Source organism: Triturus cristatus, chromosome 11, assembly GCF_964204655.1.
Source record: "Triturus cristatus chromosome 11, aTriCri1.1, whole genome shotgun sequence".
Classification (NCBI taxonomy): Eukaryota; Metazoa; Chordata; class Amphibia; order Caudata; family Salamandridae; genus Triturus; species Triturus cristatus.
In genome coordinates this window covers 1,150,952,420-1,150,970,035 of record NC_140594.1, presented here as the reverse complement: position 1 = coordinate 1,150,970,035, position 17,616 = coordinate 1,150,952,420, and the positions used below count along the sequence as shown (strand labels likewise).

Genomic DNA, 17,616 nt, shown 5'->3' with positions numbered 1-17,616 from the left:
TTGCCAGGCTGGAAATCCCTTGTAAATGTAAAAGTAAGAATAAACAGTGTTAAAATTACCACAAACCTAACAATAATGTATGTCCGATAGCACATCCACCTCATTTGAAACTTTAATCTTCAGAAAAATAATATAAATTCAATATATTAAAAAATACATGTATTAAATACAAAATGACCTGATTCTGTAACATTTTACTCCATTATGTTACATTTAAAATAAATATACACAATTATTTTAGATGAATATTTAACATATTTAACATTAAATATATTTTTTCTAATGTTTTTAAACATTAAGAAACATTTTAACTCGTCCCTATATTTTACGGTAGGGATATCTCAGCTCAGGTGGCAGAGACCTCTGCCTACATGTGAAAAGTAAAGGTATTAACTTTTCATTGGTAAACTGTGCTCAACTCCCTAAATTCAGCAGTGGGGAAATATAAGCCTACACTTTCTCAGTAAATTTACACTTGTAAATGGTGAGTAGCCAAAAGTAGTAAATATACTAAGGGGCAGATTTACAAGCCCCGTGCGCCACTTTTGCACCGCCGTTGCGTCACTTTTGTGACGCAGCGGCGGCGCAAAGCTAGCACCATGCTGCGACAGATTTACAACGTGACGCATCTAGGGAGATGCGTCACGTTGTAAAGCCCTGCACCACATTAAACCTGCGTCAGGTTTAATGTACGCAGGGTGGGCGTTACTTCAGAAAAAGCCTCGAAAAAGTGATGCAGTGAAATCTACAAGATTTAAGCAGGCGTAAGGCGTGACGCACCATGTTAGGGATAGGGCAGGTTGGAACAGTGCTGGAGTTGCGTTGCGCTTGCGACACAACTTCAGCACTGCGCCAACCTTACGCCGGCAGATGCGTCACACATCTGCTTGTCCTTGCGCCATGATGCACCGCATTGTAAATGCAGCCCATCTGCGGTGGCGCAAGGGCAAACTTGCGTGATGTATCTTCCCTGGCGCATCCCTGCTGATTTGCAGGGATGCGCCAGGGAACATAAATCTGCCCCTAAAAGTTTAATGTTTACTCACATTTAAGTTTACCTTTGTGAACATCCCCTTTAGAATCCATTTATTTCCTTTACCAGCTCATAAGGATTCCCACTCTGCAAAACTGTCCCTTAGAAAATGCTGAAGTACAGGAAAAGGAGATCTGTTGCCAAGAGAAGAGGATTTCACCCTTTAAAGGGGAGGCCCCATCATCAAGGGATGATACCACAGAAAGTGCCCCACCAAGCACTTCCATGAGGATAGAGCAGAAGAGAAAGCATGTGAAAGCTCTGGAACTATATTTATCCTAAGAAGGAGCAGTTCCCCACACCACAAACGAATAGTCAAAAATCTCCTCAGAAAAAGCATCACAAAAGGTATTTGAACAGACTGCTCAAAAGATGGCATAAAAAATCTGCATTTCCAAGGTCATATCAGTACTCTCACCTAAACCACCAAGTACAGGAAGGCTCCTCCTCAATTACGTCCCCCATTGATGTCAACAATGAGGGTGGTCTCATCATCAATGTCCTCACCCTCTGCAAAGACTTTGACCTCACGGACTACAAACAGCTGGTCAAAGGCCATCTCATCATCATGCATCCCATCAACAATATCTGTTCCATCAATTTCAAATTTATTTCATTCCTGAGCCCGTTGATGACAAAACTGTCAACGGCCCTAATGACGAAGACCTAAACGATGATGACACCATCACAGGATACAGTGACCCCAGCATCTTCTTTGCAATTGCCACCAAAGGTGTAAGCCCACTTGGTGGTCCTCATCTGGATTTGGAATTGGAGGCGGCATTTGTGACCAAGAACAGGTTTTGGACAATGCTTTTTGCCCAAAGCATCCAGGTGTCCACTACATATCGAAGAATGAAGAGGACTATGGAAAATCCACATTTGGAGAGGTTGGTGGAAATTTCCACAGCCCACTAGATTATGAAAAATATGGTCTGCAGTCTCTTCTGCCAGATGGCTGCAGATACAATTACAAACACACCTGTGATCTAGATACCACTCCAAAGATCCACCCAGGATACAGACCATAGTCAGAGGGTTGAATTCCTAACAACAGATGATGGAAACTCTTCTAGAAGGAAGTCATGTAGGTATTCAAACATGATATGGAGTTCCAATGACAAATAGCCGCAGATTCTAAAACGTTTGTTTCTGATTATGCCTTTGTTTTTTAGGTCTACAAAATATTTATTTTTTGGGTGCAATCAAATTCACCCGCTGAAGTGGCATGCTACGTCATCTGCTCTTGCTCCATGTTGGGTAAGGTGTACAATACTCAATGGGCTCCAGAAGCAGCTTTTTTAATGGAGATCTCTTCCTATTGTAGGAACCCCCAATGTTGAGGTAACCCTGTTTTATAGATTGGTTGTGTAATTTAAAATTACCTCTCGTAAAGGTGTGTAGTCATGCTTTCTCAGTCTCCAAGTTTCAAGTTTATTCAAATTTATTTATTTATCTGATTTAGTTCTCGGCTGAGAACAACAAATATTTCATACATAAAAATTTCCTTTTAAAATGTACCTATGAAATGATAAAATATCGTTTCTAGTACAAAGTTAAAAAGGATTTAAAAAACTTGAACATATTGTAACATTCAAATTCATTAGGCGGTACCTTACAAAGCGAGATCAGGTTCTGAACCGAAGTGATTTTACATTTTGTGCGAATTAGTTGTAAATACCTTTTCTCTTCCAGGGGATCCTCATCAATAGTCATAAGCACTGAATATTCCCACCCATGTGCGGGGACCCCGGAAATAATAAAATTATATATGAAAAACACATATATATACAGCTCTGTATATGTATAAACATATATTATTTTTTCCAAGCCAATGCAGCCCCCATAATAGGATAGACAATGTAGATATAAATGTCCAATAAAACGTCATAGGTATAATAATACACCTAAATCTCTCCCTTTTTTTTAACATTTTTTTTTTAATGAGGTACAAACTCATGAGAAAGAAAAGAAAAAACACTGTGCCCAACACAGATCCACAAAACATTGTTAGCCTGCAGGCTGCATTGCAATACAATACCATAGAGACTGAAAAGCCTTGTACAGGTAAAAAACTGGCACCGTGCCTTTAAGGCAGCCCTGATTCCAATATCCCATCATGCCTCAGGGGTGACAGTTGGGTCAGTTGTTCTTTCCGACTCCTTCTGTCAGGACCCTGGTATTCAGCTCTCTTCATTTTTGACTTTCTAGTCAAGAATTGCTAGTTTTCTAGTGAATTTTTTGCTTCATCTTAATTATCTCCTGTTGGTGAAGCATTTTCCTGATTTTACTGACAGATTTCAAATCTTTTTTCTGTCAGAAAATGCCTTCCTTGTTCATGCCCTGTCCATCCTGTGGCAAAAAGAAGGCTTCTTCAGATACTCATGATGTGTGTATGATCTGTCTACCGGACACACACTCTTCTGCTTCCTGTCGACATTGTAAGGACCTTTGAAAGAAAGGGAGAGGATTAGGCTTTATGGCCTTTCTGAAATGCGGTCGAAGCAGTTGATCCCTGTGTGTTCTCCATCGGCGTTGGGCTCGGCGTCGAAGACTCCAGCGGCGGGATCGTCGTTGAGAGGTGAGGAGACCAGGGAGAGTCACGCTTCCAAGAGAAAATCAATATCGATGCAAGATCCGGCAGCGAAACGCATTTGTTCGTCGTCGAAAACTTCGCCGTCGAGGAAACATTGATCGACGTCGAAGGAGAAACATCATCATTCGACGTCGAAGTCAACATCTAGACGAAAGTCGACGTCGAGGGAAAGGTGCAGACGGTCGACGTCGAAATCTACAGCGACGTCGAGGCGAAGATCGTCGTCAAAAGAACACGGGCGATCATCGACGTCGAAACTTGAATCGCCGTCCACAGAGAGGCGATCGTCGTTGAAGACATTGCCGACGTCGAGACGAAGATTGTCGTCGGAGCATGAATCGACGTTGAGGCGGACGCCTCCGTCGGGATCGACGTCGAGGCAGGCGCCTCCATCGTCAAAGGTGTCCATGACCTCGGCGAAGATACAGACGTCGAGGCGAAGTTCCCCGTTGGGATCTAGGCCTCCGTCCAGGATAAGCCCTCCGTCGACGACAAGGCTCTCGACGTCGAGGCATGACTCATCGCCGGTTATCCACTCGGCGTCGAAGTCCAGATCTCCGGCGATAGACCTATCGCCGTCGAGACAGTCCTCCGCTGTGGGGTATCAGGAAACGTCAAAACTTCAATCGGCGTCCAGGTCAGCGTCGAGACGCAAGTCTCCGCATAGAGTGAAATATACACCGGATGTGACATCGGAGCATGGTTCAGCCTCTGGGTCTCCGCCTATTTCCATTTCACCATCGGCATCAGCAGGATCAGGATCTTCTCTGTCTCCTTCAAGATCCAGATCACCAGAAGTGATAAATTAATCTCCCGCTCCTATTTCACCAGCAGAGCATCCTTGTCCAACAAATCCTCAATTGAGAGCGTCACCGACACCACTAAGGCAGGAAGAGGGTCATCCTCCGGGACAAAGCCCCACCAGAGTGCTGCCTCAGTCCATACCACCACGTATGCCTTCCATGGCATATGCAGTAAGCATTTCCTTAACCAGATTGGGGAATCTTGCCCAACCTAGGAGACCAGCAAGTTCCCACTCTCGGGAAAGAGAGTATGAACGGCGCTCACGTTCGCCCAGGTGAAGATCGAGGTCCACCTCTCGCAGAAAAGAGTCGGTGCGATCTGAGAGAAGACTGCGTAGGTCTCCTACATCCTCTTCTTCAAGTCGTTCTTCCAAGAGAGATTACTCTCCCACACTTTCAGATACGCCTCCATCTCGAGTTTCTCCAGTGGATGACATCAGCACTTTTCAAGATGTTTTGTGCAGGGGAGCGGCAAAGTTCAACATTCCAATGCCTGTCCAAGAGACAACTTCCTCAGTCATCTTTGAGACCCTTCATGAAAGAACGACGTCTCGTCCACTGTTGCCTCTGGTCCCTGGGTTGCTTAAACCAGTGATGGACGTCTTCCTCACGCCGGCTACCATCAAGTCAGCTCCGGCGCGAATACTTAAGAAATATCGTCCTGATCCGAAGGATCCCCTGTTTCTCAAGGCGGACCCTCCACCTGACTCTGTGATCACTGCGGCCGCCAGGAAAACCCACTCAGTGGCTTTGTCATCCACAGTGCCGCCGGACAAGGAAAGCAAGACGCAAGACTCTTGGGGAAGAAGAGTATGCGGATCGGCTGCCTCCAGTTTGAAAGTTGCCAGTGCCTCAGCGCTCTTGGGGCGCTACGACAGATCACTTTGGGATTCTCTTCAAAGATTCATAGAGAAACTTCCTCAGGAGGATAGAAAGGACTTTGAGGAGATCTTACAGGAGGGCAGTCTGGTCTCTAATCAGGTCATAAGTGCGGCAGCAGATGGAGCAACGCTGGCAGCTCACTCCTACGCCCATGGTATTTCAGCCAGAAGATCTTGTTGGCTAAGATTAACGGCTCTTAAACCTGAGGCACAAGCCAGAATTATCAATCTGCCTTTTTCTGGGAGTTCGCTTTTTGGTTCACATACCGATGACGAGATGGCTCGTATGAAGTCAGAACTCGAGACCATGAAAGCGGTGGGTCTAGAGAAAGGGAAGGAGTTCCGTCGTCGTAGGGGAACTGACAGGCATACCTTCCAGCAGAGGGTTCAAACCCCTCACTAGCAGAAGAACCAAGACCAGCAAGGGCAGAAAAAGCAACAATTCCAGTCCCGCTGGTCAACTAGAGGACGAGGAAACAACCGCCAGTCCAACAGCGGAAACAAGGCTCAAGGCAAGCAATGAGCAATCGCTTCCTCCAATACCGTCCACCGCTCCGGTGGGAGGAAGTATTTCGTGACATCTTCGAGAGTGGCAAAACATCACCAGAGACAAGTGGGTTCTAACTATACTGCGACATAGATACTCTCTTCGTTTCCGGAGTCCTCCTCCATCGATCCACCCAGTACATTCGTCTCATCAGCTCAAGATGCTAAGAGAAGAGGTGGCAACCCTTCTAATCAAATCGGCCATAGAAAGGGTTCCGAGAGCGCAGAGAGGGAGAGGAGTCTACTCCAGATATTTTCTAATTCAGAAAAGAAGTACAAAAACAGAGTTCAGACCCATCTTGGATTTACGAACACTCAACAAACATATCAAAAGGGAGACGTTTTGCATGCTTGCACTTCACCAAATATATCCACATCTCCGTCGAGGCGATTGGATGTGTTCGCTGGACCTGCAAGACGCGTATTTTCATATACCCATCTGCCAGCGTCATCGGAAATTTCTGAGATTCGTGGTAGGAACCTCAGAACCAGTTCAAGGTTCTACAATTTGGCCTGAAATCAGCACCTCGAGTGTTCACAAAGTGCATTGCGGTGGTAGCTGCTGGCCTGAGGCGCGCAGGAGTCTTCGTCTATCCCTATCTAGACGACTGGTTGCTAAAAGGTCCATCGCCTCAGACTGTAAGTTCACAGCTGACACGCTGCCTGAATCTGTGTCACCGATTGGGGCTCCGGGTGAATTACAAGAAATCCACCTTCACACCAACGCAAAGGATACACTACCTGTGAGCAATTATAGATTCCGAACTAGGAAAAGTGTTTACTTCGGAGGAGAGACAGTTATCCCTCGCTCAAAAAGGCAGGCATGTTATAGCCAGCAGTCTGTCTACAGCGCGACAGATATAATCCCTGCTAGGGGCCATGGCATCTTTCATATTCCTAGTGCCCAACGCCAGGTTGCGGATGCGTCCTCTCCAACAGGATCTAGAGGACAAATGGGACCAAAAGACTTATCTGTGGGAGGACAAAGTGTGTCTTTCAACAACGGCCAGACAGTCGATCAAAACATTATTGCTTGGACACCGAGGTGAGGAGGGACGGACACTTTGCTCGTTCCGTCCTTCAGGACTTTCTGGTATAGAAGGGTGGACACCCTCCTCCGGGAGTGGGGACTGCTGTGGAACCTATTCACAAGGTGAGGAATCCACTGGCAGATGTATCCATCAGAAGAACAAGTTACTTACCTTCGGTAACGCTTTTTCTGGTGGATACAGTATCTGCCTGTGGATTCCTCATTGACCCACCCGCCTCGCCGTTGTCCACCCTTGTATACCTTTAGTATATGATGGTGTTTCATGCATATTTATTACTGTCAAAGGTATTGTGTTGTTCCTTTTGCCTTTCTGCTTATTCTCCACACTGTGTGTGTTGCTTTATATATTATGTACTGTGTATACTGTGTATATATTGCTGTCAGTCCGTCCGTGTGCCTCGAAGGCACGGAAAAAAGGGCGGAACTGACGTCATCACGCCGACGAGGTCTTCTTATGGATTACAGGTAGGTAACTTATCCTTTCTAGCTTTTACCACTGTCAAGTTTGGACAAGCATATAACATATGTTACAAGTCTTGCTCCCCACCATTACATAAATCACAGGAACTTCTGGCTTTTTCTTTTGGGAGCCATTTGCAGGTGAATGACTTTAGAGGAATTATCCCAAGCCGGAATAAAATAATCAGTCGCCTGACACCGTGCTTTAAGTTAAAATAAATATACTACTGTGTTTTCTTATAAACTATATTTTCAGTATATGTTTTGTACAGTGTCAATTTGGAACAATGCTGGATGTCAAGTTCGAAGCTTAGCCGTGGTGTTAGGTGTTTTAAAAAGAGCTTCAGCTGAGCAGGAGTCCAAGATTGCAGCAAATCGGTTTTGGCATTTAATATTTTAAAAGCAAATGCGGCATTCCTGCAGAATACATATTTTGGCGATCCTTGTTCAAATGTCTCAATTTTTAATAGGGATCATAGGGTACCTTGTTCTGGGTGGATGAGATTGTATGCCCATCTTATGATATTAGTGATTCCTCTGACATATGATCTAACTAGTGCAAATTCAAGACGAAGAGCTTGTACTTGTACAGCTTGTGACAGCTTAGTTAGTTTCCGGAGGACTTTCCCTTCTTTCAAATCCAAACTTATTGGAATGTATTTGTGTGCGAATGATAGTACTGGCAGGTTCTTAGCGCTAGATACATGAAGGAGAGAGGAAAAGTGCCTTTGGCCGGTCGAGGCTTATAATCGTGAAAGTGCCCCCACATGGACGTCAACTTTTCGGCTCAGGTTCTGTATATGAAGCAGATTTTGCAGAAATTGTGTAAACATTTTCCCTAGGTATGTGTATTCCTTTGCCACTTCCAGCGATTTTCCCCCTAAAGACCAATGGTATTTGACAAACAGTTTCCTTCCTGAGAATGGGGCTATTTTTGTTTTGGTAATGTTTGGTATTAAATAATTCTCTTCCATATATTTATAGAGTGCTTGCAGATTCCTTTGGAGACCAAATGGCGTTAAATCTAGGATGCATACAGCAAAGTGTAGATTTTATGGGATGCAATTTAAGGTGGGAAATTGCAGACTTGTTTGAAGCTTTCTGGCAGATCACTAAGGTATAGGGAAAACAGTAAGGGAGCTAAAACACATCCTTGTCTGAGGCCGTTTGGTGTAGCTATTGAGCTTGTAAGACCCTTCTCCCTCCCCATTTGGACTTGACACCAAGTCCCTGAATATAATGATATTAAATGAAGGAAGTTATCCGGGACTCCCATTTTACGGAGTTTTCTCCATAGCATTCCTCTGTCCACCCTATCAAATGCAGTCGTAGAGTCATGCTGTCTTAATCTCCATTTAACTCATAGGATGACAAAAAATAAAGGTCGACTTACTAGGATATACTTGTCTGATCAGTCCTACTTTTTCTCTGTTGACATGGTTCTTGTCCTATTGCCCATAAGTGCCTATAGCATTCACCAGGATCTAGGACTAAAAAGCCCTTATCTAAAATGTCAACCCCCTTCTTATTGTTTAATCTGTAGTAGTATGGCCAACATTTATACAGATTATAAAATCCTTTTTGTTTATGGCAAGTGGCTGCATTTTTATCTATTTTATGCGGCATAAAAAAGACCTGTAAGACGTAGCAGCCACAGCTTCCTCGCCCTCCATAGGGGCCTCAACAAATATCGCCCCAGTAGTTTCCTACTCTTCCACCCTCACAACAGCTGAGTCAGCCTGTGTTGCTGTCTTCAGAAGTGTTACCCGTGCCACCTCTGGCACCATGCCCTGTTCCTCCTACATCTGCAGATATTGGTGAGGAAGCCTAACAGAATGCAGATCAGGAAATTAAGCTAGGTGAGAAGGGCAAGGTTCAAGAACATAAACACTAAGACGAAGAGAGGGGTTTCACCTCCTACTCTTCCACCCTCACAACAGCTGAGTCAGCCTTTGTTGCTGTCTTCAGAAGTGTTACCCGTGCCACCTCTGGCACCATGCACTGTTCCTCCTACATCTGCAGATATTGGTGAGGAAGCCTAACAGAATGCAGATCAGGAAATTAAGCCAGGTGAGAAGGGCAAGGTTCAAGAACATAAACACTAAGACGAAGAGAGGGGTTTCACCTCCTACTCTTCCACCCTCACAACAGCTGAGTCAGCCTTTGTTGCTGTCTTCAGAAGTGTTACCCGTGCCACCTCTGGCACCATGCACTGTTCCTCCTACATCTGCAGATATTGGTGAGGAAGCCTAACAGAATGCAGATCAGGAAATTAAGCCAGGTGAGAAGGGCAAGGTTCAAGAACATAAACACTAAGACGAAGAGAGGGGTTTCACCTCCTACTCTTCCACCCTCACAACAGCTGAGTCAGCCTTTGTTGCTGTCTTCAGAAGTGTTACCCGTGCCACCTCTGGCACCATGCACTGTTCCTCCTACATCTGCAGATATTGGTGAGGAAGCCTAACAGAATGCAGATCAGGAAATTAAGCCAGGTGAGAAGGGCAAGGTTCAAGAACATAAACACTAAGACAAAGAGAGGGGTTTCATCGTACCCAAGGGGAGTGATAAATAACCTGCATTCATATTCTCCAAAGGATGACATTGGTTAGTTATGTATGCTATTTGAAAGGGCGGCACATAAATGTTATCTTCAAGTACTTGCTGTATGATTTTAAGGAACACCCCAAAAAAAACAGTTACGTTGAGTCCCATTTTCTACTGTTACTGGAATGAGGGTCCAAATCTCATGGCATCGCCAGCTTCATTTCGACTGTCTCCATACTAGTACTTTTGACCGGCCAAGCCAGATTCTATCACCTCTTCAGCGACCTAGAGGAGGGGCCCAAAAAAAACATGTACAACTGCTCAACCTGATATGGAGATTAGGTGTATCGACAGTCTATGACATGAAGTCAGCTCTATGGCAGCAGCCTCTATAAAATCAGCAAAAGCATTTGCCATTCTCTGACAGTACGAATGTCAGATGTGGCATGACATCTTGCAACTTCTTGCATTGAGTCCAAAGGCTAGTTGAGAGGAAGCCAAGGATGTAGCCAAGGAAGGAACCAAGACATCTGCAGCTGTCATCGACAGAGCCCTGGACATGGCCAATGCAGGTTTTCACCAGCTGGCAGGAGCCTCAGTGCTCATGAGACAATGGTTGATTAAATCTAGGCACACCATTCCACCTGATGACACAGGCTAAGATACTAGACATGCCTGTCAAATGGGCAGACCCTCTATAGGAAATATGTGGATGATGCTATGCGGAGGATTAAACCAAACATGGATATCACACTTTCCCGAGGCACTCTTGGGTACAGGTAGGCTCCTTCAAATTATTTTTGGATGAAGACGATCATAGGTAAACAGAGACTCCTAAAGCAAGTACAGTGGACAAGACTGTCAATACTACCTATACCGACCTTCTGGGTGTGAGTAGTGTAATTCCTCAAACAGAGGTCTGAAGCATCAAAACAACCAGAGATCTGCAGGCAAGAAAAGTGTACATCTACATCATGCTCCAAGGACAACAACAACAAAACACACTCCTGAGTTTCCAATGCTGCTCTCCCCACTAACCCCCACACAAGCAATGGCAAGGAGAATCTCTCCCCTCACTCATGAGACTTCCAGGATCAAAAGTAACTGGCCATTACTCCAGATTATGAGGTTCAGAGACACCCTGGAATTCCTATAGAAACCACCACACCTGCGCAGACCAGAACACCACCTGAGTCTGAGAAAACCAATGTGACAAATACTTCTTCTTAAGGGATAAGTAATGCACGCAATGGCCACTAACTACTATTTAGATCATGTTTTAGATAACATTTAATTTTAATATTGTATATTCATGTTCTTCTTTTCTTTATTATACCAAGTAGTATTAAATATTCCATTGGTTCATAGTGCATAACTTCAATGTATAAAATCAGAACATCTATATCTTTATCTTTGTAATTCACTTTCTATCAATTGCAGCAATTTCAGTTGTGGTCACAGTTTTCTTAGCATTGCTCAAAATAAGAATGAATAAATATATAAAGCATTTGTACATGTCCCCACTGGTTCGCTGTCTGATCTTGAACAGACATTATTATTAGGGACTGTGAAACTGAAATATTTTCCCATAAGATTTCACATGTGGCACTTTACTAAATGATCAGGAGGCAGTGCCAACCATTATCAAGTGATCCAAAAAGTTAACCACTTAATGATGTATTGCAAATTTACTTTTTACAGGTAAAAATGGGATTTTTGCATATCGCCTTGAAAATAACAAACCCTCCACACAAAATCCAAGGAAAAATTGTCTGAACTGGTACTTCAGTGAACCACCCCCGTATTGGTCCTTCAACACAGCACCATGTCCCTGCACTTTGCAACAAGCACTTTTTGATCCCAATTTCGTTCCCGAAGAGCTGCTGACCTACTATGGATTTCAAATAAACAACCCAGGTAACCAATGCTTTGCAATCTTGCTTACTTCTTTTATTATTTCAACTCAAAATACGACAAGTCTTGCTCTCATTTTATGTTTATGTCTGGTCTAAAGATAGATTTATTAGGCTCACCAGCCCATGTGTTCAAATAAATTTGAGATCAATCTTTTTCATCTATTAGCCTTTTCACCTGCTGTTAACATTTACTTTCCGCTTATGACACCATACAGCATGAGGCAATAGATCACAACACTTCAGTCACTGTTGTTCTTGCACTATGAGTGGTGATGTAGACCAGGAATATCGAGGATACAATATCATATGGTCAAAATATCATGACCAGAATATCGAGGGACAAAATATCAGATGGTATGTATGTATAAAGATTTCTATGCCTAACTCCACATATACATTCCTTGGTGATGTTACATATATCACCAAGGTACACACGTCACTCATCACAACTGGGTGATGTGTGAAGGGGCAGGCATTTGTTTCTTTTGAGGTTCTCCAACGGGAGTATGAATTGGGGGATTCAGAGTGGTATCAATATTTGCAAACCGGAAATGCGTTGTAGGGTCACATCCGGGAGGGGCAACAATTACCTGAAGTAATCTGACTTGAGGACCACCTGACGGACAAAGCTATTACACTCATATACTGGAACGTGGTGAATAACATTCCAGACCCCCTGGTGCCATTTAAAGCAGCATCGGAGAGACCTAGGTACACTTGATGATGAGGATTGGGTCAAGGCCATATGGGGTCCCAGAGAAGTGGCAATAAGATCTGTTTTTTGTTTAGTCCAACTGAAAATCCTACAGAGGACATTTTACTCTAGAACATTGCTGCATCAAATGGGGCATGCTGTTACTTCTGTCTGTCAGCAGGGGTGTGGGCAGAAGGGGACCTTAGTCTTTCTGTTGTGGGGTTGCCCTATGATGTAAGGTTACTGGCCAGAAATTACACAAATAATGACTGAGGTTACTGGACAGGAGGTCCCTTTTGAGGCTAAGTGGCACCCCCTTAACATGTTGGGTGAAGGGGCTGGCCTCGCTATCAGCAAATATGGCTTGCTCTAGATTCTACTGTTGCTAAGCGCACTATTGTGTGATGGTGTGGGGCTGCTTCCCCCACGAGTGTAACTGATAGGGAGGTGGACCCCGAATGGTGCCAGTAAAGTATGGATGGAGGCGCCTGATGTGCCGCACATAATACCAATGGAGGCATCTTATGTCCAAAATGTTTATCAATGCAGATATCAAGGTTCTCACATATAATATACATAAAGGCAAAATGATATAAGACCAGACTTGAATTAAATTCCTCATATAGCTCATACATCACTGGAGGCAACTGATGTGCTACTTGCGATGTGGTATGAATGAATATATATTTAAAGCAATAAGGGAATCCAATTTTGGAGAACAGGGACCTTGGGTATCAGTAAGTTACAAAGACAGTAGTCCCTGAAAGGGAAATGCACAAAGGAGAATAAATATAGACTCAAATGTAGTACTATATTAATGCTGTCCAACTGAACAGTGAAAATGTAATGATTTTTAGTTTTATGAGCAGAAAAATAAAGTGGGACACAATCCTGTGTCCAACGCAATACATTTAACACAAAAAACAAAAACAAACGCTCTGGCAGGGCAGAAGGCTTGTATGTTGTGCAGAAAATAAGACAAGCAGAGTTACAACACAGTTACACATTAATTCCAAATTAAGTTGTGTATGCAGTATATAATGAGTCAACGACGTTTCGATCCCGTTGGGGAAATACTGGGATCATCATCAGGACATAAAATGTACATGCATGAGGAAGGATTTTGCTCTGCAGTGTGCACAAGGGCACTCCCGTGAAGCGCTCCAGAGAGAATGCTAAATAGCATTCGGTCTCGAAATGGAACAACCGGCCAATATAGACTGGGAAGTATGGTATCCGTCGTGGCGTATGGGCTAAGGATGGAACGGTCCGTGGGAAAGATTACAGCAAGAAAGGTAGCTATAATGGGCCCATTTTCACTGTCCGGCCTGACAGCATTAGTATAGTACTAAATTTGAGTCTATATTTATTCTCCTTTGTGCATTTCTCTTTCAGGGACTACTGTCGTGATATGAATAAAGGCATTTCATGTAACATGTGTAATAGATATCTGATGCAGCACATATAACAGGAGTGAGGGTATACATGTAATGCGTACCTTATGAATAGTGGTGTCTGATGTATGGGATAATGAAGGCATCCAAAGTCACGTATAATATGAAAGGAGGCATTAGAATTATCATATAGACTTTGAATGGAGGAATATGATGTACAACATGTAATGTGAATGACATCTGGAAAACAGAGAGTGCTTGAAATGCCTATTCAGCTAGAGAAAACCGTATAAAATAGATGCTTAGGTTGGACCTATAGAGGAAACTGTAAAAAAATATTTGGACGGGCAGTCTAACAGTTAGATGTCACCTTTCTTCATATGTTTGGATGGGCAGTCCATTGGTGTGATGTTCCTCTCAATGATTTTTTCCAGGATTTTCTCCACTTTGTCTCTGATGTGCAGGGGTGTTCCTTCGGGGCTGTAAGGGGTGGACCACGCCCCATCCCCCAAATAATTGCTCTGTCAGTTTACGAGGCAGCATAATAGGTTCTGATGCCGGAAATCATGTGTTTATTTTATTATGATTACTGGGCCCAGGAGGAGGTAGTTCATGAGAGCATAGGCAGGTTCTGAGCTGAAAACACACATCTCAGTGAAATTGGCACAATCGCGCCAGACCAATGGGAATCTCACCACATGCCACTCACTCCACTGTACTTCCAGAACTCATTCCTTTGCGCATTTGCCATGGTGTGGCACCGCATTCGGGGCTCAGAGCGTGCGCAGCATCATAGCATACGCTGTCTCTGCATGCCAGTGATTTTATCTACAATTGGAATTATACTAAAGTGTGTTCTGGGAATGCTGTGCTGTCTTCGCTCATGAGTGAGAAGGCAGGTGGACCAGGCAAGTGGGGGAGACTGGTGCTCGTCAGGTGTGTATTTTTAACTTTTTGGTCTACCACAGGAAGCATTTGCACCTGTCATGTATTCGACTCGACTTGTTGGGAAATTAATGTATGAGTTTCATGCATTTATGTATTGTCCTGCCAACAAGTGCTTTGAAGCTTCTGTCATTTATCAGCAGCACTGTAAGAAAGTCTTACAATAAAAACTGAATTCTTACATGATTCTGGGAACGTGCATGCCAAGTTTAAAACTTGCGCATGTTGTTTTCATTAGCCAACATCTGGACATCGGACAGGGCCGACTTTTTGGATGGTGAGCACCTAGCACTGATTCCGTGGCGCTGAGTTGGGGGAAACTGTGTTAGAAAATAACTTGGTTTATAGTGTCTGCTGCAGGAGAGTTCCTTGTGTGTGTTCCAGAAGGATTCAGGCAACAATAAAAATGTCAAGATAACGCTGGCAATTAAACCTTATGTTCCTGCTGGAGAGAGATCGGAGTTTTGTCTAGTGGCAGTTTTGACTATAGGACAGAGGGCTAATGTGCCTTCTGCAAAGACCATGTACCATGCAGATCACAGAACTGTATTTAGGTGGATAGCTCAGTGGGTTTCTGTTTTTGTCACAGCGATCCTTTTATTACTTGCTGTTCATAAATTACAATCCTAAGTAATATTGCAGGGTAACCTATGAACTGTCATCAAAGAGCTTCATGCGAACTGCATGGTATAGGTTAGAATGTTATGCTTTTCCCCAATCTTTCATTATACTAATGTTGCTAAAAAAGGGTTGGTTTCGATAGAAATACAGTTTCATTAGAATAGCGAAACGCAACGGTACCTTTTAAATCTGTTTGTGTTTCATAAGACCAATCACACTTAAAATATACTACCTGCTAGTATGGATGATGTGACTCCGACACCATTTAATCCTCATTGTCTTATGTAACATTTCCTACAGACTGATTTACACACGTATGATTCATTGTCTCTGCATAGTTTATGTGTGATGTAAAGTGCTCTGACACCCTACACTGATATGAATGGTGCTATAAAACCAATGAATGCATTTGCAAGAGGGACTATGGAGAGATGAAGGGCAGTGTTGGATGGTTGTAGTGAGAAACTCCTTAGAGAAAGAGGTGACTGTGAAGAGGGGCTGCTGAAAAGGATTGGCACACCAGGCACCACCAGTGCTAAAGCCAGCCCTGGCATCGGAAAAAGTTGCATAAACAAGAGACAATAAAAACAAAAAAAAGAGAGAATCGCCCCGTTTAAAGTGTTCTTTTTTAATTTGAACTTTTTGTCCTTTTGTGACACAATGAAAGGGGTGTATATTCAGTGGGTGTTTGGGTGTGCCAATCAATTTTCAAGTCGAGTTAAGGATGACCCATCGGATTTGTGAGATGATGATCCGGTCCTTTGATTACCACCACCTCACTGACAAAAGCCAGGTGTGGGAGGATGAGCATTTATCAGATAACTAGGGTATGACTACATGCAGGTTCCGGAGTGGTCATGGACAGGTGTGCCTTTGCTTTAAAGCTGAGTGCCTGCGCCGCAAACCACTGCTTGTAACTTGCTCTGTATGAATGTCTTCAGTGTGACCTGTTGTGCAAGGCATAATGGCAGCGCGGGAGCTGTGTGCCAGATTTTTTATTCAGGCCACTCCTCAGCTACCTGTGAAGTAGGATCTGATTTCACTCTGTGCGCTCTGCAACCTCTTTGGTTTCTCCCAAAACTACTGGGTCTATGTGCCAGTGATCATCGGTGACACCACAGGCCGGGAAAAAATCAGCAAGTCACAAAGCACCTCTGCTCTGGGTTTTCGGACATTTACACAGAGTGTCATCCCACTCCTCCTTCCTGTATGTGTGATGATATGGGGCTCAGCAAATCCCATTCCATAAATTGCTTTCATCCTATCTAGTGAAAGGTATTTTGTCATCCTAACTCACTACTCTATGAATAATTTGGATAGTAGCGCCTCATGCAGCAGTGTCATTCTGAAGGTCTGTAGATATTGGAAATTTCTCATGCTTACCAGGGCATGACTGGGATCCAAAACCGGCCCTGGCACAGTGCTTGGCCAGCCCACCAGGGGTTTGGAGGTGCGGCCGAGCTGTTTACCAGGGCCGGTTTCTGCCAATTTGGTTACAGCGGCCGATATTGCAGCTATGCTGCAAAAACGCCCCTGTAACAAAATCAGTCCCAAGGGGCCCAAATCCGGCCACCAAGCCTGGTGGCCCACCGGGGAAATGCCCGGTGCCCACTATGGCCAGTCCGGCCATGATGCTTACCATATGTGACTTGGTAAACAGGCCTGTTACCAGTGCTTGTGTTTAGCATATAACGTTAGGCCAGACATTTGTATTCTTGGTTGGTTACTGCGTTTGGTGCTGATAGATAACTAGTAGGTAATAAGTTAAAGTCCAGTTAAAATAGCTCAGTGAGTTGTGCACTCTCTACAAGCGGCTGCATGTAACATGCAAGACAGAAGTTTGTATCCTTGTAGGTTTTTACTGACTTGGTTAAGTTGGGTGGCAACTAACACCATTCAGGTACTTTATACAAATTTCCTAAAGCAGTATTTCAGGTGAATACCACTCTGGGCAATTACAGGATTTTACAAGGCTCAGTCTGGAAGTTTACTAGCAACACGCGGACCGAGTAATTTAAAGCACTCAGAAACTGGACCCGGACCTGATAGATGAGTTATTGAGGCTGTGGGCAACTGCAGTACCTTGCCCTCTTACTGCAGTAAGAGGGAGTGCATAATACTCCCCAAGCTCTC

General features: G+C 43.9%; 1 protein-coding gene across 1 annotated transcript in view; it reads left to right on the top strand.

Annotated features, from left to right (window-relative positions):
• LOC146788619 (uncharacterized) overlaps positions 1-17,616 on the top strand; it is a 1,185,638-nt gene that overhangs the window by 240,009 nt on the left and 928,013 nt on the right. Inside the window, exon 20 of the mRNA XM_085635786.1 lies at positions 11,615-11,830. Within this exon, the coding sequence (XP_085491912.1) occupies positions 11,615-11,830 (216 nt within the window). The remainder of the gene's footprint in view (positions 1-11,614; positions 11,831-17,616) is intronic.